This window comes from Podarcis cretensis, assembly GCF_951804945.1.
Source record: "Podarcis cretensis genome assembly, chromosome: 9".
Taxonomy (NCBI): Eukaryota; Metazoa; Chordata; class Lepidosauria; order Squamata; family Lacertidae; genus Podarcis; species Podarcis cretensis.
Window position 1 is genome coordinate 79,410,061 of NC_137178.1, and position 23,278 is coordinate 79,433,338.

Below are 23,278 nucleotides of genomic sequence, written 5' to 3' on the forward strand. Positions count from 1 at the left end.
ATCAGCAAACTGGGTGTACCAGACAGACAGGCAGGGGTGGGTAAGTAGGGCGAGGCAGAACTATGAAAAGCTCTTAAGTCAAGGATGAAAAGCTTGACCTTTATCTAGCAGGAGAAAGGAAGGATTCGGAGAGAGACATGACATGATTAGAGTGACAAGCAAGGAAGTTGATTTTCAAGTTTGCACAAAGTCAGTGAGAAGTAGCTTTTGTATGTTCTGCAAATATTTATCTTCACTAAATTCTTGCCCTGGGCTATCCTTTGCCCCTTAATTATCTTCCTTGATTAGTTCATAGTTTTCCTGTTGCTGGCTGGCAAGTGATTTTTTATTTCTTTGGCTAACTCAAGATGCTAAGCACCATTTTTCAGTCCAACAGCAGGATTAATTTCAAATTTGCTTTGCTATTTTTTCGCATATGAGGTTTGCTTTGCTCAGAAGGGCACTATTTCCTGTTTTCCTTCAGTTCATGTTTTACCTCTAAAGGTGAGTACATTTTAGAATGTTGTTTCTAAATGCTGGTAAAAGCTGCTTAACTAGAAAGTGACATTATGAAGTTAGTTCAGATAAGCAATCTATTTCTTCATCAAACCAAAACCGCTATCAAAATCTTAGGAAAGTAGAAAGTTTTATATGCAGTCTGCAAGAGAAAACCACAGGCAAATCACATCAATTGACTTCATTAATGCCATGCCATTTGCCTACAATTTAGAATTTTGTTCGTCAGTCACCAATTTGCTGTGTGCATCTTGAAGCACGATTTTGATAGTGTCACATACACATTAATATGAAATAATTTACTTTGCTATATATCAGCAGTAACAGCACCTGCTTAATGGCTTCAGGTTATAAATATTATTAATAAGACCAAGAAAACTTCTTAAGAGAATAGATATCTCATTGATCAAGGGCTGTCCCTTCATTCACCTCTGCCATTACGGTTAGTTGCATATTCTGGTTTTGATTTAAGATCTAACAACTGGGTCCACTTACTTGCTTGTCCTCAATTTTTAATATGTTATTATTTTTAAAATGTTACCATTTTCTTAATTTCTGAAGTGTGCTTAACATTACAAGTTCTTAAATTGGGCAGGTTTTGCTTTATGATGTGTCTTACAATAAAGGTTGCAGAACAGCTACAAATGCATACTTAAATGAATGATGTGGGCAGCTCACCTCTAAGGCTATGTTGTAGATGGATTAAGAGCAGGTCTTGCTCTTCAACCTTTTACTTGCCTCCAGCTAATTAATTTCTTTAAATCTGAAATCTAATCAAGTTCCATTTTAACAATCTCCAACTATTTCTTCATCTAACAATTCCACTTACAACACAGCCCTATGCATGTTTACACAAAAGCAAGTCCCACTTGGTTCCAAGGAGCTTACTTCCTAGTAAATTGTGTTTAGAATTAAGCACTTAAACCAAGAAAAAGAATCTTCTCACATTCCACTGATTATAACCTCTTTAATTTACGAGCCATGAGCAATCTCCTCCTTAATATGCACAGTATTTACCATTGCTGCCAATGTGCCAAGCAGTAAGCTAAAGTACAGCAAGAGACGTGTAATTAAAATTAAATGTAAGGTAAAGGTAAAGGTACCCCTGCCCCTACGGGCCAGTCTTGACAGACTCTGGGGTTGTGCGCCCATCTCACTTAAGAGGCCAGGGGCCAGCGCTGTCCGGAGACACTTCCGGGTCACGTGGCCAGCGTGACATCGCTGCTCTGGCCAGAGCCAGAGCCGCACATGGAAACGCCGTTTACCTTCCTGCTGGTAAGCGGTCCCTATTTATCTACTTGCACCCGGAGGTGCTTTCGAACTGCTAGGTTGGCAGGCGCTGGGACCGAGCAGCGGGAGCGCACCCCGCCGCAGGGATTCGAACCGCCGACCTTTCGATCGGCAAGCCCTAGGCGCTGAGGCTTTAACCCACAGCGCCACCTGCGTCCCTACATTTAATCCTCTAATCCTAAGGATGCACACACATTGTTTAGAGTTAGTTTAAGCCTACTCTTTCAGTTTTACCAGATTCTCAAAGTAGGGTACAATTTAAATATTTTTGCAATAGAACTAAAATTGCAAGCAGAGACAAAATTAAATCAAGGGTCAGCATTGGAAACAACAACTACAGGTAAAAAGCCTATCTAAAAAGAAAAGGTCTTCAAAACCTGCTCAAAAGGGGACATTTTTTCCCAATTGCCCCACAGTGCTAAGAAAGTGATTCCAAAGCTTAGAGGCTAACACCAAACAGGCTCATGTGGCAGCAGCCAGCAGCCTTGCGAATGGCAAGATTGCCAGCAGGTTCTCATCCCCATATTTTAGTGACTGGGAGGGGATTTTTGGAAAGCACACTTAAAATAAATAAGTGTCATTAGGCTCAACAGGGCTTAATTCCAGTTCAGCTACAAATTATTCTATAGGCTACATTTGCTGCTCAAAGAACAAAAAATAATAACCTTACTGGTCACAGAAACTAAAAACAAGCCATGTTATTGTACAGCTGGTGGTATAGAGAGAGAATATATTTTCAGTAATTCCCCCTCCCTCCTGCAGCATCCCCTGTCCCTGCCTCTCTGTTCTGGGGGCTTCAGTGGGAGGGGAAATTGCCAAATATTGCTTCCCTCCCCATTTTTACTGATGAAAGACTCACCATTAGTGGAGTGACACCATTGGCTACAACCCCAAAGGCTTAGCACTATGGTCTAAACCACCTGTCCCTGTTCTATAGCAGCCTTTGGCAACCTTGTGTCCTCCAGATGTTTTGAACTATGGCTGTGCTACCTGGAGCTCATGGGACTTGTAATGCAGAACATCCGGAGGGCACCAGGTTGGCAAAGGCACTCAAGACTATTAACTGCAGAGTCCTACTGAATGTAACATGCAAAATTACGCCACTGTAAATATCACACTTTAACAGTAAATAGTTGCAAAGATGCTAACTTATCTAAAAGATTTGTGTGCTAAATGATAAGCCTATTCATTGACATTGGCCACTGAGCTGAAAAATGAAGAAAATCCTGACATCAGAGGAACAGCTATGCGAATTCAAAACAATTTTTATTACAATGTAATAAAACAGACAACAAAGCTGCTGAACAGATTCACTGTCCTTTTGACAATTAAGAAGAGCTGTGCCAATATTTCATTGCTTATGATTGATTCCGACCAAGGGAAAGGAATCTTTTAAAGAGGAAGATATTTAACGAAATTAACAATAGCAATTGTGTGTGTGTGTTGGAGCAGAGATGACCCTCTGATGGGGACACCATTGCAGCGCCACGGCTCATGACAGAACAATGCCTCATTCCATCCTGAAATGCAGATGTCACATTTTAGGCCAATGACAAAGGGCAGGTCTGACAACTCACTTTCCATTTTAAGATATTTCTAACTTTTCCTTGTTGTGGCAGGCAACAAAATGGATTAAACCCAGCCTGGGGATTTGACACTCCAGCCGACAGGCTTCTATTTGTTGATTACTATTGATTTTCTTTGATACTTCATTTTAAAAATCAATAGCCAGGAAGAAAAATAGTCATGGTTTACACATACTTAAACATACTATTGTATGCTGGATGAGGCTACAGTTTTGGCAGGGCTCTAGCATCCAATTACGAGGAAAGCTCTTAACAGGTGAAAGAAAGGGCTCTAGATCGATATTCAGTTTTCTTCTTCAATCAGAGAAAGTGGCCATAAATTAGGCTCATCAGTGTTATTTTCAAGATGTTCCTGAAACAAATAACTTCAAAAGGTTTTTTAAAAAATATTTTATAGCATTTTTTTTTGAAGGACGAAAGAAAAAACAAGCTTTACATATGGCAAAGCTAGATGAATCTCCCCCAATACCTTGAGTTCATCCGTGCCTTCAGTTTCTTAGCCTTCCTTTTTGATTTCTGTCTCTCTTCACCATCTTTTAAGGGCTCTGCTGGGATTGAACTTTCTACTACTATGTCCACAATGTACTTCTTCAATGACAAATGCTCCTGGAGGAAATAAGGAATCAGTGTTTAACAGAGAAAGTATTGGGGGGTTTTATTTTAAAAAGAATAAAATATTATTTCCACTGCATCAAAAAGAGACCATTTTAAAATGTTAAAAAACTACCAGTACATGCTTAAAGAAAATATGCAAGATGATAATGAAAAATGATAGAAGAATCGCAGGCTCAAGGCCAGTTCAGAAATTCAGTTTTGCTCCCACGCCATGCTTGGCAGATGAAGGCATGAATTGTGTTCTCCAGTACCCACCATCGCTGCAGCTGAACCATGAGCCACCATGATCATGGGAAATGGACAAAAAGTGGGTTATGTAACATTTCCACATGAAAATCTAACAGTATTGCAAATAACTTTATTAGGAATACAGTGGTACCTCGCAAGACGAAATTAATTCGTTCTGCAATTTTTTTCGTCTTGCGATTTTTTTCGTCTTGCGAAGCACGGATTTTGGAAAAGCTTCAAAAATCACCAAAGTCTTCAAAAACCTCAAAAAAGGCTACCACACCGCGTGCTATGAGTTGCTCCTCGAAGTCAAGTCACAACTGCACCCCCTGAATGCACAGTTTCAAGAAAAAGGAAACAAACTTGCAAGACAAAGGAAACAAACTTGCAAGACGTTTCCATCTTGCGAAGCAAGCCCATAGGGAAATCCGTCTTGCGAAGCAACTCAAAAAACGAAAAACTCTTTCGTCTTGCGAGTTTTTCGTCTTACGAGGCATTCGTCTTGCGAGGTACCACTGTAACTAATCTATTACAAAGCAATGACCTAGCTCTCAAGTTAACGAACTCTTTCCTTGAGGTTTGAGGTCAGGAATCTGTTGAACGGATTCAAGTACAGTGGTACCTCAGGTTACATACGCTTCAGGTTACACACTCCACTAACCCAGAAATAGTGCTTCAGATTAAGAACTTTGCTTCAGGATAAGAACAGAAATCGGGCTCTGGCGGCGCGGCAGCAGCAGGATGCCCCATTAGCTAAAGTGGTGCTTCAGGTTAAGAACAGTTTCAGGTTAAGAATGGACCTCCGGAACGAATTAAGTACTTAACCTGAGGTACCACTGTACTCATGTTGAATAGATCAAAAGGTACTTCCTCCCAAACATACATTTATTTATATTATTTTTAAAGGAAGATTTATAAACCACTTAAATCACATACATGGTGTACAACAGGAGCATGGAACTTTTTTCACCCTGAGGGCCAAATTCCCTTGTGAGCATCCTACCAGGCATTGGATACCAGTGATGAGTGTGGGCAGAAGCAAAAACCGTCAGAGCAACAGGTGTGACGCTGGCTTTTGGTCAGGAGGCCACACTCAAGTCATGCAAATTCAGAGGTTTCCACCCACACCTCTCTCCATCTGGGCAAGGAAGAGGCATCATCACAGGCTAAGAGCTTATTCTGGGCACACAAAGGCACTCAGAGAGGGAGAGGAACAAGACCAGGACTGCAGGCAAGCAGGTGCCCCAAGTAAAAAACTGGTCTGGTTCAGCACCTGACTGGAGTCAGCAGCTTTTTGGGAATGGGTGGAACTCAACTGGTCCCTCATGTCACCTGGTCCTTGCTGCACTGTTAGCTGCAATACCACCCCTGGCCATCTGCAGTGATGGTGCTCCAAGCCAGAAGCTCCCTTTTCCTGCCCCCAGCCAACGGTGGTGCAGAGAGTAAATAGTGGCTGGACTTTGCTGGTTTGATGCCCCTGGTGTCCTACTGACAGCTAGAAACAAAAATGTACATCAGCCCCTTGGGTTGTCAACCTGTAATTAAGCTCCCTGGCATTACTCCCTATTTATTTTAGTTTCTTCTGAAAGCAGAAGGAAGGAAATGTTAATCCCCTTCTCTGAAACAGGTACCTTCACATGTGGGTCACCACCAAATCTAAGGTGACATTACCTGCCCCCCCCCCGTATGCTCAGCAACAACTGATAAACACTCTGCCTGTTAGGTGGAAATTATGAATGAGGTATGACCTCCTCTAACTCCTCACGTGTCTTTCCTGATCTAATCTGAGACCCAACAGACATCTCTATCCGAACGATAAGAATACAGCACACACATTCATTCATCTTAACGGGCGCTTGAACAAAAAGGGGTTTCCCAGAGTTCTCGGCTTTCAGCTGCAGCAGCTCAGATTAATCTCAAACTTCATCTTTCTAAATCAGAAGCAGAATAATAACACGTTGCATCACATCCAACTGTCACTTCTTCAAGAAACAGAACAAAGTGGGGGATTATCAGCAGGGGCAGATCTAATATCTAAAGTGGGAGGGGGGGAGAAAAGGACATCCAACCAGAAGCTCAAAAAGTATCAAATATCAATGGCAGATTGTGAATCTTGGAGCTGCCATGCAGTGCTATGCTTCACTGGCTATCACGTCCAGCTAAATTCACGGAAATCTACCTTGTGAGCACTTCACTTACTGGAAACTTAGCAAAGTTCAACACAGAAAAAGATGGTGTCCGCGTATGCAAAGTAATTGGAGGTCCTACAGTGGTATGATATTCAACAAATTGTGCTAATCTTCCTCAAGCTTTTACTTAAGGAGAAATATAGCTTGCAAGGAAGTCTCATGCACACTCTGTTCCAGATAAGATAGGAGTTGAGACCCAAAGAGAATTAATGTTGTCCAGTTTTTTTTCTTTTCGTAGATCAAATCAACAGGACATACCACCAACACTTTTGAAAGTCCCACTGGTTTCAAAATTAGTTTGCCATGCAGAACTGGGAGCAGGGAGGGGGCAGTTTGGTCTGAGAAGTCCCACAGGCCCCATGGACACACAGACCTGGCCCTGCTGTTCTTGCAATCCTGGGCATCTTTGTTTAATTGTTTATTTTATCACCAACCCCACTTACGTATGTAGTTTTTGGAAGTAAAAGGAGATAAAACTGAATGTTTAAGTGACATGAGATTCTGCTCTACCCATTCATATTATCATAGCCGTTGACATACAGCTTGTCTGGTTCTGCAATACATGGGTCACCTGCTAGTAAAAAACGATAAATGCCCCAACCTCCCATTGAAATCAGGAAGCCGTCAAGCCTTTATCAATCCCACATGGGCACAAGCCGAGCAAAGGGAAACACTGTTAAGTTAAACTTCTGCTTAAATTTCCCATCAAAGTCAAATGTGCTTAAAAGACTCATTCAATGGAAAGTTATCCTTTCTAGATTGTGCCCTACAAATACCATATATAATGGTTTTAGCCCACATCTAAAGGAAAGCCATTAAATCTAGGTTGATTTTAACTATATTTCATAGCATTCTTCTTTCTTTGTCACTTGACAAAGAGAATCATCCATCTTTTGTTTAGTTTATAAATATTTGCAGAAATACTTCTTGATGCCCTCTTCTAGACCTCAGGAAATATACTGCAAAATGTCAGGTTCTATTTCCTAAAGCATTACTTAACATTTATCAAACACCTAATAGACTACTGTGCACAAAAGTAAACTGTAATAGTCCCTCATCCAAAGGCCTACCCTTTAAGACATGCACAGGGGTCATGTAACATTTACTATTTTTAATAGTTTTAACTGTTAACTTTTTAACCTGGCATGTTTTGCTGTATATTTCAATTATGGTTGTTTTTAATGCTTTGATGGAATTGTTTTACTATGAATTTAAATTATGTATGGATGTTATGGTAATTTTATACTTGTAAACAGCACAGAAGTCAGTTTTCCATGTAAGTAATATATTAATTAATAATTTCAAATTTCAATAGCAGAAGGTAGGGAAGAAAAACCTAGTGCATTCTGTTTCATGTGTGAGTACACTAACACTTTCTGAAGAAGTGTTTCTATAATATTCTGGTAAGCAAAGGCAACACTTAGTATTGTAAACTCTGGAAACAGCAGAGGTTATTTGAAGCAAATACTTCTTAGAAACATCAGTGATCACTTTTATGATTACACCTTTATCATAAAAGCGAAACATGACTGAATCGCCCCACATGGTATTGCTATGAAGCTGGAAGAGATTTTGAACACAAAAATGGCTTATAGGAAGTGAAAAATGACACACACACAAACACACAAAATGGAAGATGCTGAATATTGTTTTGGTTCTTTATATTCTGCTAAGGACAAAAAGAATACTGATGTGCATAAATACTTTCATGAATGATATATAAACTCAGATTTATGTAAACTTCATTATTCTAATGCATTTATAATCATCTGAATGCATTAGAATAGAAAAGTTAGACTTTACACTTCAGATGAAGCTTACAAATAGATTACAGCTCGGCATATTAAAAAAGCATTTCAAACAAAGAAATGATAATTTCCCGGAAAATGCACGTCAGCTGTCTTATTAACAAACTTTCCCCAGCTAGCACAACAAGAGCAGGCTGGGGTCCGGGGAAAACTGCGTGCCAGAGGCCAAGCTGGGGAAAAACAAATGCAGTACGGGCCCTCCTCTGCTGGGAAATATTATTATTGTTGTTGTTGTTGTTGAATTATTATTATTGTTGTTGTTGTTGTTGTTGTTATTTATATTTTTAATATTATCATTATCATACTTTCTTCTTCTTCTTCTTCTTCTTCTTCTTCTTCTTCTTCTTCTTCTTCTTCTTCGAACTGTAATCGTGTCCATGCAGGAGGCCTGAACCACTGAAGGGATGCAGCCTTGGCCCTAACCCAGGGACCTGATAACCAGGCCCTCTAAGCCCCTCAGTGAAATCAAAAACTGCCCATGAGTCAAAATTACCACCAATACATTCTTCATTCTTTAATTATATAAATAACCCCCTTTTTCATAAAACCATTAGTTTTTGTTTTTTAATTCATTGTTACACATTTTCTATAATTACTCACTTATTTTTTACTATTCTTCATTTTTAAAATATATATTTTTAATCCCTTTTTAATATACAGTTGTACCTTGGATCCTGAATGCCTTGCAAGTCAAACGTTTTGGCTTCTGAACGCTAAAGTGAATGTTCCGCTTTGCGAAAGTTCGAACATCCAACGCAGCTTCCGAGTGGCTATAGGAGCTTCCTGCAGCCAATTGGAAGCTGCACCTTGATTTCTGAACATTTTGGAAGTCGAACGGACTTCTGGAACGGATTCCGTTCGACTTCCGAGGTACCACTGTATATATATTTATATACCACTGTATATATCTTTTAAATTATTTCCCCCCTTTTTAATTTTTTTCATTTAAAAGTCTGCTCTCTCACTCTCACTACATCTTATTTCTACCTTTTATTTTTTAGATTCCAACACCTCAACATTTTAAATATTAATTTAAACTTTTTTCTTTTCCACTTCTTTCTCCCCCTCTCAATAGACAACCAAATATAAAGATCACACACACACACACACACACACACACACACACACACTTCCCCATGAATGGAGGCTCACAACATTATACAGGAGGCAGCAACGAAAACCATCCCAACGAAAAGGAAATGCAAGAAAGCAAAGTGGCTGTCCAACGAGGCCTTACATATAGCGGGGGAGAGAAGGCAAGCAAAATGCGAGGGAGATAGTGAAAGATACAGAAAATCGAATGCAGATTTCCAAAAAATAGCAAGGAGAGACAAGAAGGCCTTCTTAAACGAGCAATGCAAAGAAATAGAGGAAAACAATTGAATGGGAAAAACCAGAGATCTGTTCAAGAAAATTGGAGATATGAAAGGAACATTTCGTACAAAGATTACCATAATAAAAGACAAAAGTGGAAAGGACCTAACAGAAGCAGAAGACATCAAGAACAGGTGGCAAGAATACACAGAGGAACTATACCAGAAAAAAATGGATGCCTCGTACACCCCAGGTAATGTGGTTGCTGACCTTGAGCCAGACATCCTGGAGAGTGAAGTCAAATGGGCCTAAGAAAGCACTGCTAATAACAAGGCCAGTGGAAGTGATGATATTTCAGCTGAACTATTTAAAATTTTAAAAGATGATGCTGTGAAGGTGCTACACTCAATATGCCAGCAAATTTGGAAAACTTAGCAGTAGCCAGAGGATTGGAGAAGATCAGTCTACATCCCAATCCCAAAGAAGGGCAGTGCCAAAGAATGCTCCAACTACCGCACAATTGCACTCATTTCACACGCTAGTAAGGTTATGCTTAAAATTCTGCAAGGCAGGCTTAAGCAGTATGTGGACCGAGAACTCCCAGAAGTGCAAGCTGGATTTAGAAGAGGCAGAGGAACCAGAGACCAAATTGCAAACATGCGCTGGATTATGGAGAAAGCTAGAGAGTTCCAGAAAGACATCTACTTCTGCTTCATTGACTACGCAAAAGCCTTTGACTGTGTTGACCACAGCAAACTATGGCAAGTTCTTAAAGAAATGGGAGTGCCTGATCACCTCATCTGTCTCCTGAGAAATCTCTATGTGGGACAAGAAGCTACAGTTAGAACTGGATACGGAACAACTGATTGGTTCAAAATTGGGAAAGGAGTACGACAAGGCTGCATTTTGTCTCCCTGCTTATTTAACTTATATGCAGAATTCATCATGCGAAAGGCTGGGCTGGATGAATCCCTAGCTGGAATTAAGATTGCTGGAAGAAATATCAACAACCTCAGATATGCAGATGACACAACCTTGATGGCAGAAAGTGAGGAGGAATTAAAGAACCTTTTAATGAGGGTGAAAGAGGAGAGCGCAAAATATGGTCTGAAGCTCAACATCAAAAAAACGAAGATCATGGCTACTGGGCCCATCACCTCCTGGCAAATAGAAGGGGAAGAAATGGAGGCAGTGTGAGATTTTACTTTCTTGGGCTCCATGATCACTGCAGATGGTGACAGCAGCCACGAAATTAAAAGACGCCTGCTCCTTGGGAGAAAGGCGATGGCAAACCTAGACAGCATCTTAAAAAGCAGAGACATCACCTTACCAACAAAGGTCTGTATAGTTAAAGCCATGGTTTTCCCAGTAGTGATGTATGGAAGTGAGAGCTGGACCATAAAGAAGGCTGATCGCCGAAGAATTGATGCTTTTGAATTATGGTGCTGGAGGAGACTCTTGAGAGTCCCATGGACTGCAAGAAGATCAAACCTCTCCATTCTGAAGGAAATCAGCCCTGAGTGCTCACTGGAAGGACAGATCCTGAAGCTGAGGCTCCAAGTCTTTGGCCACCTCATGAGAAGACTCCCTGGAAAAGACCCTGATGCTGGGAAAGATGGAGGGCACAAGGAGAAGGGGACGACAGAGGACAAGATGGCTGACAGTGTTCTTGAAGCTGCTAACATGAGTTTGACCAAACTGCGGGAGGCAGTGGAAGACAGAAGTGCCTGGCGTGCTCTGGTGCAGGGGGTCACGAAGAGTCGGACACGAATAAACGACTAAACAACAACAGACTTCCCCAACCATTTTCAATAGCGCTCTCTCTTCTTTCTTGTCTTTTATCTCATCCTCCTCCATTCTCCCAAACTCCACCCATCCCTCAACAACCACATGCACCCCTTGTTCCAATGACTATATACAAAAAATAAGCACACAAACAAAAATAGAGCTCACCCGCCCCCTCATCTCCACCCACCACATAAATGCAACAAACAAAATGTGCAGGTTAAAAAAAAAAGAAGGCAAACAGAAAAAGGCAAACTCATACTAACTAAAACAACATCCCCACCCCAATAAAACAATCAACAAATAGGCTAAAACCCAACAAATATCGAACATAACGGTGGCGCCAGAGCGTGCCAACACTCACATCCCTACCCTAATACCCCAACAAACCAAAAATGTTGTTAACAATACTGACAGCATTGTTTATAAACTTTACACCCAACACAAGCACCACAAAGGCACTTGACACCATCTCAATGACCCACCCCCATCATAAGTGCAAGAGGGGACGGCCTGTTCTCAAACAAGGCCATCCATGCCAGCTGAGACCCAGGACCAACCGGCTGGGAGCCAAATGGTCCAAGCTACCCCAAACAAACATCTATATAACTATATATGGGCTACTTTCTATAACCTACCCCTCCATCTTCAGTCCATCCGTAACTCTAACCCCCTTCTTCCCCCACCCACCACACTATATGTCAGCACAACACACTAGGTTCGAGAAGACAATATACGGTGAGAAACAAGACGACCCAGATGGGTTGCTCAGCTGCCTATCACTCTGGCCCAGACAACAGTGGCAGTAAGGAGAAGCAGCAGACCCCCTGCTCCTTGGTGCTCTGCCTGGCAAGCCGGCCGGTGGTAGCGAGGAGGAGAAGAAAAGGAGCAGCAGCAGCAGCAGCTAGGGAGAGTGGCAGGGAGGATGCAGGGAGGAGGGCCAGGGCAGGCAGGCCTCCTGCTCCAGGGCCTTCCAAAGCCTGGAGCCAGGCAAGAACATCCCAGAAAACAGTGACAGTTGCAACAGATTCCGGTACCCCAAAGCTGGTCCTCTGAAGCTTTGTATATCATCTTCTATCTAGTGAAATCATTACAGAAGAGTTCTCCTTGGGACACTGTAACAAAAAATTCCTACTTAAAAAACCCCAGTATCAGCTGACTGGGCCTTTTACTCCTAGTGTAATTCCAGCTTAGATCAGAGTTCATGTGTTCAGAATTGATTTAAAATCAAGACAAATTGTATCACCAAGCCTCTATTTAAATCAATTACTTTAATCAACCTCTCCATTAGTAGTTCATTTTTTAAAGAAAGCACATTATCATTTGTTCAGTCAAACACTGATTTACAACCAAACAGAACTTCTGCATGACATGAAGTAGAATTTTGTACTATGAATGAGGTTCACGCTTCCACTTTTTATGTGTAATCATTGTGTTGGATGCTTGCAGATTTTTATGCTATTAAGATGGTTTAAGAAGATTAAACATAATATTGTTTCTAGGCAATCCAGAGCAACACACGTTACCACTGCCCTCTGCTGGGTCCCAAGCCAGGATGCCCTCCATTCAGATCCAATGTATTTTTGACTCCCTTAAGGAACACGAAATCATAGAACTGTAGAGTTGGAAGGGATCCCAGGCGTCATCTAGTCCCACCCTCTGCAGTGCACATGCAGGATGAAATGCGGCTCAAAGCACAGAAAAGGTAAAGAGATACCATATTGCATCAGTTGAAACATGGTCAGAAAGGAAGGTTAAAGGGATCAGGTACCAGGTGATGGGAAATGGCCTTGCCTGAGACCCTGGAGAGCTGCTGCCAGTCATGGCGGACAATATAGGGCCTGGTGGACAAATAGTCTTGCCTAGTATGTGGCAGCTTGTTGTGTCCCATAAAACTCAAACATACTACAGGAGATTACATCAAAGAAAGAAAATGAAGCTCCAAGGAGCACAAGCTACAATAAGAAGATAATGGAGTTTAGGAAAAGGATTCTTAACCGTCACCATTTTTACACCTCTTTTATAAACAAGTGACCCAAAACTAATCTAAAGAACAAAATCAGCAATCCTGTCCCCCTGCCCTGGATGAAAATCTACAGAACAGATCATGACAATCCTCAAATGGCATTGCTGTATGATTGCTAATGAAACAACTTTAAATATCGGCCAGCTCTTTGTCAGTAGATTTTCTCTTGATCAAGATAAATACCACATAATCTGCTGGCTCCTTTGGTAGCTCAGAGAACCCTATGGAAGCTCCCCATTGAGCTTTCTATCCAGCAAAGTGCCTTTGCTTCTCAGCAGGCAGCTATTATGCGTACAGGGCTTACAACAAAAATGTGTCAAAGATCAACTGTATGTTACCTGAAGTGTCAAGTGCACAAGGTGAAAGGTGAAATTTCATTAGGTCAGAGGTGGTATAAATAAAAATCTTATATGCCAAAGAAGAAAGGTCATTTAATATGAAGACATTGGAGATGACAAGCAATAACTTTAAGTAGGAATAGTGTGTTCCTACCTTCATTGATTAAAAATAAAATGGGAAGCACTGACAACAAAGCATACCCACAAACACATTATTTACCCTGTGCTTTGAAATCTTACCCCAAGTCATCATCATGTCATTTGTATGCAACCTATCCTCAAAATCATGATAACAAAACATCCCAAAATCAACGACTGCAAGAAGAGTTTCATAAGAGGAATAATAAAAAGCAACAGAGAACAAATGCAACAGCATTCCAAACAACATTTCATTTCAACAGCATTTCAATACAACATACCGTATTTTTCGCTCTATAGGACGCACCGGACCATAGGACGCACCTTGTTTTAGAGGGGGAGACCAAGAAAAAAAATTCTCCCCCTCTCTGCTCAGCGCCCCTTCAGCGAAGCAGCAGGAGAAACAGAGCCCCTTCCATTTCTCCTCCCGCTTCGCTGAAGGGGCGCTGCGCAGCTCTCCCTCTCTGCTGAAGCCAGGAGAGTCTTGCTCTCCTGGCTTCAGAGAAAGGAACCTAAAGCCTGCGGAGCGCAGCGGGAACTCGTGCTGCGCTCCGAGGGCTTCAGGCAGCTATCCCTGAAGCCTGGAGAGTGAGAGGCGTCGGTGCGCACTGACCCCTCTTGCTCTCCAGGCTTCAGTGAAAGCAACGCAAAGCCTCCGGAGCGTGGAGGGAGCGCTCCCTCTGCGCTTCAGAGGCTTCGCGTTGCTATCTCTGAAACCAAGGATCCTGCATTCGCTCCACAGGACACACACACATTTCCCCTTGATTTTTGGAGGGGGAAAAGTACGTCCTATAGAGCGAAAAATATGGTACATCTCTTGGTGGTAACAAAAACAAGGGAGTTTGAAATCAAATCAATTTATTTTGGTCACTGACCAGAATGCAACCTATACAACAACAGAGAGCATACAAACATAAATAGATTAAAATTAAGCTCTATGAGCTAATACACAATAAATAACTCAGATATAAAACAACTAAGATATATAAGTTAAAACCCTAATCACTAATTTAAAGCATATTAAGACATCAGCTGTTAGATTCATTCAAAGCTTGTCTCCTTAATTTTATAGCAGCAGCACAGAATTTAGCAACTTTTAATGTAATCTCTGTTTCCTGTCTCCTATTAAGTATTTTAAGTAATAATCATCAGTTCTGCTTGGGGTTTGCTGCATGATTGGAGTGATAAACGTAGAGCATATAACTTTGTAGTAATGACAATGTAATAGGGCATGAGTAGCAGTTTCAACTTCCTTCAAACCACACAGGCATGTTTGCTTTGAATATGGTTTGCATTCAAATCTGCCCTGCAGTAATTCTGATGAAAGGACATTAAATTTGGCAGGGGTAAAACCTGTTCTAAATTTGGGTCAGCTGCTTTGTGCTTCATTTCAGAAGTAAAAGTGATACACAAATATAATCCTTGGATGTGTAAATTCTAGGTAGAAATAGTCCCCATTCCCATAGACTCTCAAACTACAACTATCTATCTATCTATCTATCTAGTATTTCTGACCTAACATTTTGAAATTTTGAATCTGCGAATAAATGTGGGAAATTGTTGGCTTGGCAATTAAAATAGAGACAGAAGCAAAGTACTATTACAAACATTGTTTGTATCTGATGGAAAATCTATGGAAAACCCTGCAGATATAAGAAAATGTTTTCAGAAATACTTTAAACAGCTGTATAAAAAAGGTAAAGAAGATAAGGATAAAATTGAGCAATTTCTTGTGGCGAATGAAATGCAGAAAATTCCCGAGGATAAAAGGTTCCTACTAAATGGCATGATTACAAGACAGGAGGTTGAGATGGCAATAAATAAGAGGCAGTTAGGCAATGCCCCAGGACCGGGTGGTCTTTCTGCAAAATATTATAAAATATTGAAAGATTGGCTAATTCAACCGTTGGGAGATGTGTGTAATAAGATTTTAAGAGGGGACAACGCTCCCGAAACCTGGAAAGATGCATTTATCACTCTGATTCCAAAAATAGATCAAGATAGATCTGATGTAAAAAATTATAGACCAATCTCATTACTTAATGTGGACTATAAAATCTTCGCAAACATTTTGGCCAATAGATTAAAAAAGGTTCTATCAAATTATATACATAAGGACCAGGCAGGATTTCTGCCTGGGAGACATATGAAAGATAACATTAGAAATATAATTGATATAATAGAAAGGTTGGAAGCGAAAAGAAATTGTAATGCAATGTTAATGTTTATTGATGCTGAAAAGGCCTTTGATAATGTTTCTTGGTTATTTATGATGAAAAACGTAGAAAGAATTGAGGTTGGCCAGGAATTTTTAAATGGTATCAATGCGATCTATTTTGAACAAAAAGCAAAAATCATAGTTAATAATGTGGTCTCAGAGGAAATCAGAATTGAGAAAGGAACCAGGCAAGGGTGCCTGCTTTCCCCTCTGCTATTTATTTCTGTTCTGGAGGTTTTGCTAAACATGTTGAGGAAAGAGGAGGAGGTTAAAGGCATTGTAGTAGGATCCAAGCAATATAAATTAAAAGCCTTTGCTGATCACTTGGTTTTAACTTTACAAGATCCAGAAACCAGTGCAGTAAAAGCACTGGAGCTGATTCAAGAGTTTGGGCAGGTAGCAGGATTTAAATTAAACAAGAGCAAAACCAAAGTTTTAGAAAACAACTTAGCTAATGAGGAAAGAAAAACCCTTTCTGAAAGGACAGGCCTTCTTTCTGTGAAAAAAGTTAAATATCTGGGTGTGAATTTATTGGTAAAGAATTTGAATCTCTATAAAGATAACTATGAAAAATTATGGAATGAAATCAAGAGAGATCTTGAGATATGGTCAAACCTAAAACTTTCAATGATGGGCCGAGTATTGGTGGTTAAGATGAATGTATTGGCGAAGATGTTGTTTTTATTTCAAGGTCTACCAATCATTGATAATGTTAAATGTTTTAAAGAATGGCAGAAGGCATTGTCTAAATTTATCTGGCAGGAGGAAAAGCCTAGAATTACCGTATTTTTCGCTCTATAAGATGCACCAGACTATAAGACTCACCTAGTTTTTGGAGGAGGAAAATAAGAAAAAAAATATTCTGAATCTCAGAAGCCAGAACAGCAAGAGGGATCACTGCGCAGTGAAAGCAGCAATCCCTCTTGCTGTTCTGGCTTCTGGGATAGCTGCACAGCCTGCATTCGCTCCATAAGATGCACAAACATTTCCCCTTACTTTTTAGGAGGGAAAAAGTGAGTCTTATAGAGCAAAAAATACGGTAAATATAAATTACTTACAGATATAAAAGAAAGAGGGGTTTTTTCCCTACCAGACCTGAAGATATACTTTGAAGCTGCTGCCTTCTGCTGGATCAAGGATTGGATTCAATTAGAGAATGATGATGTGTTAGATTTGGAGGGACTGGATAATCGATTTGGATGGCATGCATATCTATGGTATGACCAGATAAAGGCCCACAGTGGTTTTAAGAATCATGTAATTAGAAAGGTGTTATACAATATATAGACTAGATATAAAGATCTCTTAGTAAGTAAAACACCAAAATGGATTTCGCCAATGGAAGCACAGGCCCCAAAAAAGTTAAATATGGAAAACAAATGGTTGAGGTAATAAGATTTGTTGTTAGAGGATAGGAAGGTTTTAAATTAAAACCATTTGAACAAATTAAAGATAAAGTGAATTGGTTGCAAGAAGAAGAAGAAGAAGAAGAGTTTGGATTTGATATCCCGCCTTTCACTCCCTTTAAGGAGTCTCAAAGCGGCTAACATTCTCCTTTCCCTTCTTCCCCCACAACAAACACTCTGTGAGGTGAGTGGGGCTGAGAGACTTCAGAGAAGTGTGATGAGCCCAAGGTCACCCAGCAGCTGCAAGTGGAGGAGTGGAGACGCGAACCCGGTTCCCCAGGATTACGAGACTACCGCTCTTAACCACTACACCACACTGGCTCTATTATCACACTGGCAATATTATCAAATTAATGAATTATATAAGATGGATAAGAGAAATGGTTTTGCAACAGAAAAAACCAAATTGGAAACGGAGTTGTTAAATACTAATGATAAGAATATGTCTAAAATGTATAATTTGTTGTTGGAGTGGCATACAAAGGATGAACAAGTTAAATCGGTTATGACTGATTGGGCAAGAGATGTGGGACATAATATAATGATGGAGGATTGGGAGAGGCTATGGAGGAAAGGGGTTCAGTTCACTGCATGTACGATGTTAAAGGAAAATATTATGAAGGTGATGTATAGATGGTACTTGACCCCTGTAAAACTAGCAAAGATTTATCACAATAGTGATAACCTTTGTTGGAAATGTAAAGAAAAAGAAGGTACTTTTTTCCATATGTGGTGGACTTGCCCCAAGGTGAAAGACTTCTGGGAGAAGATTTATAATGAACTGAAAAAAATGTTGAAATATATACTTATTAAGAAACCAGAGGCCTTTCTTCTTGGAATAACAGATTTAGAATTGCCCAAGAAAGATGTTAAATTATTTTTGTATGCCACAATGGCCGTCCGAATATTACTTGCTAAAAATTGGAAAACATAAGAACTACCAACAGTGGAAGATGGACAGATGAAGATGATGGACTTTTCGGAGTTAGCTGACCTGACTGGAAGAATCCGCAACCAGAAAGAAGAGGAGTTTCAAGAGGACTGGAGGAAATTCAAGGACTATTTGAATAAATATTGTAATATAAAAAAATAGAAATTACTTGAAAGAAACCAATAGGCCTAGGATTAAATTAACTTATAATCAAATAAATGGGATTTAGAATGTTAAGAAAAGTGAATAAGATAGACTATAATTGGAAATTGTTTTAGTTTAATAATGATATTGGAAAGCTGTTACTTTTAATTACAAGGAAACTCAGAAGGGAGGGATTTGAGGAAGTCAACCAAGATGTTTAAAAGGTTGGATTTGTGAAGAATTAAGATTGTTGTTATTGTTTATCTGTTTATTGTTCCCCCCCTTCCCCCCTTTCTTTCTTCCTTTTTCTTTTTCTGTTTTTGTGTATCATTTTGCTTTGTGGTTTGTGTTATCACAGTGGATAATCTAATAAAAAAATTATTTTTTTAAAAAAATTGTTTAACCACCTATTAATTTGGAGAAGATTAGAAAGATTTCTAGGGAAAATATGAACATGACCTTAAAGAGGCGGAAAGAAAAAGGACGAAGACCTACCACTTCTTCGTCTGAAAGCTCCCGTCCTTGGATGCTGCTGTTTTCTCTCACTGCTTGTTGATGCATTTTACCTTTAATATGGCTAAAGAGATAGACCTCTGAGGAAATCTGAAAAGGGATATAAAAAAATAATCTGAGTAAAAAGTACAGTGCAAAGAGGAGTCCTGCGTTGAATGAGGCAGCAGTGTATGTGTCCTCCTCCTTTTCTCCCACACAAGATGCCTTCCATTATAAACACATATAATATCTAAAAATGAAAAATACTCCTTGCTTCAGAAGTACCGTCTTACCCATAGGCAAAATTGATTACTCAATCATAAATAATGTTATTAATGAGTTGTTTTTTTAAAAAAAAAAATGAGTTGCATTGCTAGCGGAAATATTGCACCAAAAACAAAACAAACAACAAAGCAACCTTAGAACAATTCTGTAACGTAGGCTGGTACCATTGTATTATTATTATTATTATTATTATTATTATTATTACCATCTTGCAAATGACCTGTCTGTGCGTGTGCACACCTACACTTGTGAGAGGAAGCAGGAGTGGGGAATCGAGTGGCTGGCCTAAGGACCAGCTGAGGTGAAATCGAAACAGGGGACCTTCCTGTCTCACAAAACACTTCTTAGTTTAAGCTACTCTTCTGCAATAGTTTGAGATGTTGCATGGTAATTTATTTAATTCCATTTATTAATTTCTCCCCTCCAAAATATCTCAAAGTGATTTCCCAACAAAAACATCTGCAATAAAACCAGTTTCATACAGCAATAACAAATAGTGGGGTCAATTCAACTAAGGTATACTCCAGAGTAGGTGGACTGAAACTAATGACTCTAACTTAGTCAACCTGCTCATTAATTTCAATGGGTATATTCAGAGTAGGACTGCTATTGGATACAACCCAATTAAAAACACTTTCAGATGTAAAAACAATTTCAAATCCAATATATACACAGACTGGGATACCTATCTCCACTCAAAAGGTTTGTTGAAAAAGGAAGGAGCAGATCATGTGCCACAGTCTGCACAAACTCAAGAGAATTATAAGCTCACCAAGACATTGCACAGTGAGCACTGCTTCTTCCGCTCATACGGTGTAAGCTTAGGGGCGTAGTCCGTATTTGCATGTCTTCCGCTGCTCAGCTCTGCTGCTTTTTCTTTCCTCTGCTCTATTTGCTCCATGTGCCTCCGAATGCTCTCATCATGCTGAGCAAAATCAGAAGTAGTAAACAGTGACATCAAAATGGTCAAAAACACAGCTAAAGGGCTTGACATCAAATCAGTGTAAAACAATGGCACTACTGGTCATAGCAAGTTAATTTAGAAAATCCTAAACATAAACAAATAGTTTGGGGGAATGGAGATGCAATTTTTCTCAGTGCCACACACCTTCCAATAAATTAACGGTAGAGTTTAGCTTTATTTTAGGTTAGTTTTGGCCTTATTTATTCCATCCTGCCTGTCTCTCCCCACTTTGTAATCCAGTATGCGGATGATACCCAGCTCTACCTCTCTTTCAAATCAGAACCAGTGAAGGCGGTGACGGTCCTGTGTGAGTGTCTGGAGGCGGTTGGAGGATGGATGGCGGCTAACAGATTGAGATTGAATCCTGACAAGACAGAAGTACTGTTTCTGGGGGACAGGAGGCGGGCAGGTGTGGAGGATTCCCTGGTCCTGAATGGGGTAACTGTGCCCCTGAAGGACCAGGTGCGCAGCCTGGGAGTCATTTTGGACTCACAGCTGTCCATGGAGGCACAGGTTAAATCCGTGTCCAGGGCAGCTGTGTACCAGCTCCATCTGATACACAGGCTGAGACCCTATCTACCTGTGGACTGCCTCGCCAGAGTGGTGCATGCTCTGGTTATCTCCCGCTTGGACTACTGCAATGCACTCTACGTGGGGCTACCTTTGAAGGTGACCCGGAAACTACAACTAATCCAGAACGCAGCAGCCAGACTGGTGACAGGGAGCGGCCACCGAGACCATATAACACCGGTCTTGAAAGACCTACATTGGCTCCCAGTACGTTTCCGAGCACAATTCAAAGTGTTGGTGCTGACCTTTAAAGCCCTAAACGGCCTCGGTCCAGTATACCTGAAGGAGCGTCTCCACCCCCATCGTTCTACCCGGACACTGAGGTCCAGCACCGAGGGCCTTCTGGCGGTTCCCTCACTGCGAGAAGCCAAGTTACAGGGAACCAGGCAGAGGGCCTTCTCGGTAGTGGCGCCCTCCCTGTGGAATGCCCTCCCACCAGATGTCAAAGAGAACAACAACTACCAGACTTTTAGAAGACATCTGAAGGCAGCCCTGTTTAGGGATGCTTTTAATGTTTGATGTATCATAGTATTTTAATATTCTTTTGGAAGCCGCCCAGAGTGGCTGGGGAGGCCCAGCCAGATGGGTGGGGTATAAATAATAAATTATTATTATTATTATTATTATTATTTTAAATGTTTCCTGTTAGTCCCACCTTCTAGAGCTCTGTTTGCTGTGATCTGCTTCCCATCCCCATCTTTTGTCTCCATGCTGAATCACTGTTGCTTAATGCGACTTAAGTACAGAATCATTATAACGCTTACAACAATGCTCGCAGGCAGACAAATTGGTGTTTGACTATCTTCCAGCAACGCCTATGACTTCCACACGTGGTGGCTGTGCCCAAAAGCCTAGTGTGCCAACACTGGGAAGCAGGTTCTCATGACTCGCTGACCTGTGGACCAAAGACCTTCAAGATTTGATAATAAAGGAAGAACTAACTTTTCACAAGAAGGAGAAGCCAGAGAAGTTTGACCAAAACCAGAAAACCAGAGAGGGAGCTAACATATTTGGAATGTTCTGCAGGCAGCTTTCTTCTGCCTCACAACTGCTTTCTTCTACTCGGTCCTGATATCACTTTGTTAAACAAAAAATGCCAGAGATAAAGACAAGAACTCCACAAATAGCAACTAATTTTCAGGCTCTACCTTCAGCTGGATCTTTTTCTGCAGTTCTTCCATAGCTTCCTGCTGAGCTGCTGTCAGAGCAGCTAGCCTCTCTTCTCGATCTCTATGCAAATAAGAGGGTGAAGATAAAAACATTTTAAAAGATACAAAGAATTCACCCCATACCTTGTAATATATAGATATAGATCTCAAAGTGATTTACAATCAAGCAGTGTATATAAATAAATAAATAAATAAATAAATAAGAAAGAAAGAATGCCCACCGTTTCCAAATGGAATAAAATGAACTGTGTCCAATGCAGGAGCAGGTGGGGATGAAAGTGGGGCAAAACACACAACTGGGTTAAAAGCTGGCTGCAGCTTTTACTGACACACTTCTAAATAGAAAGCAGCACCCAACTGCATCAGCTACAGGGCAGCAGGTGGCATTAGGCAAAGGCTGACACAGATCAACACCCTTGGCTTCCACCCTTATGCTTCAGGATTTGTTTGGGGGCCTAAAGGACGCAAGGCGCCAAAAGAACTGCCTCCCTTGAGGTTTAAAAGGATGCCTAACCTGCTTACCCTTTCTATGCAGAGTTCCTGGCCACTGTAAATAACACCAGCTGTGACAATGAATATTCCCGGCAGCGGATTACCAGGTCAACCCTCAAGAGCTCAGAAATGGATCCAATAGCTGAGAAAGACTGTTCCTTTTATTGTTTGAGAAAAACCTACTGTACATCTGAAGCTGATGAAAAACACACACGGAAACTTCTGGTTTCAATAAAAAGTAATATATAAACAACAACTTTAGAGAAAACAAGGCTGGCAACATTAACCCCCGCTGTGTGGAAATGCCTTGGAGATGGCTGCAGCGCCTTGAGACAGCCAGGTTGTGTATCCAACAGAAGTGACCAGAGGAGGGATGACCAATGGGAGGAGCACAGAGAGAAAAAATGCCATGGTGCATCTGCAGGAGCACAACCGGATGCCTTCCGCTGTCCCAGCTGCAACAAAACATGTCTCACCATATCGGTCTCTACAGCTACAGCAGGCGCTGTAACTCTCCAATGGTTTGACTTCAGCCCCAAAGGCACACACCTCCAGCGTTTCCTGAGACAGACAGATGCCAACAACAACTATAGAGCACCTACATTGACCTCACAAACATTTATTAGTGTTGTTGCATGAATTGAATTGATGGGACTAGTATTCTTCAACTTCTTTGATATCTAAAATGTTCAGAAACCTTCCTGATAACCAACTCAATTTATGTTGTATACAGGGGGAATCCAAGCTGGCAGGTTGACAGACAAGACTCCTTCTACAACCATGCCTTAATTTCCA

The 23,278-nt window shown here is 40.7% G+C and overlaps 1 protein-coding gene across 7 annotated transcripts in view; it reads right to left on the reverse strand.

Annotated features, from left to right (window-relative positions):
* SCAPER (S-phase cyclin A associated protein in the ER) overlaps positions 1 to 23,278 on the reverse strand; it is a 209,785-nt gene that overhangs the window by 114,269 nt on the left and 72,238 nt on the right. For all 7 annotated transcript variants that reach the window (XM_079991504.1, XM_079991500.1, XM_079991499.1 and 4 more), the window contains 4 exons: positions 21,971 to 22,052; positions 20,061 to 20,213; positions 19,007 to 19,114; positions 3,841 to 3,977 (listed from right to left, as the gene is read on the reverse strand). In XM_079991504.1, the coding sequence (XP_079847630.1) occupies positions 3,841 to 3,977; positions 19,007 to 19,114; positions 20,061 to 20,213; positions 21,971 to 22,052 (480 nt within the window). The remainder of the gene's footprint in view (positions 1 to 3,840; positions 3,978 to 19,006; positions 19,115 to 20,060; positions 20,214 to 21,970; positions 22,053 to 23,278) is intronic.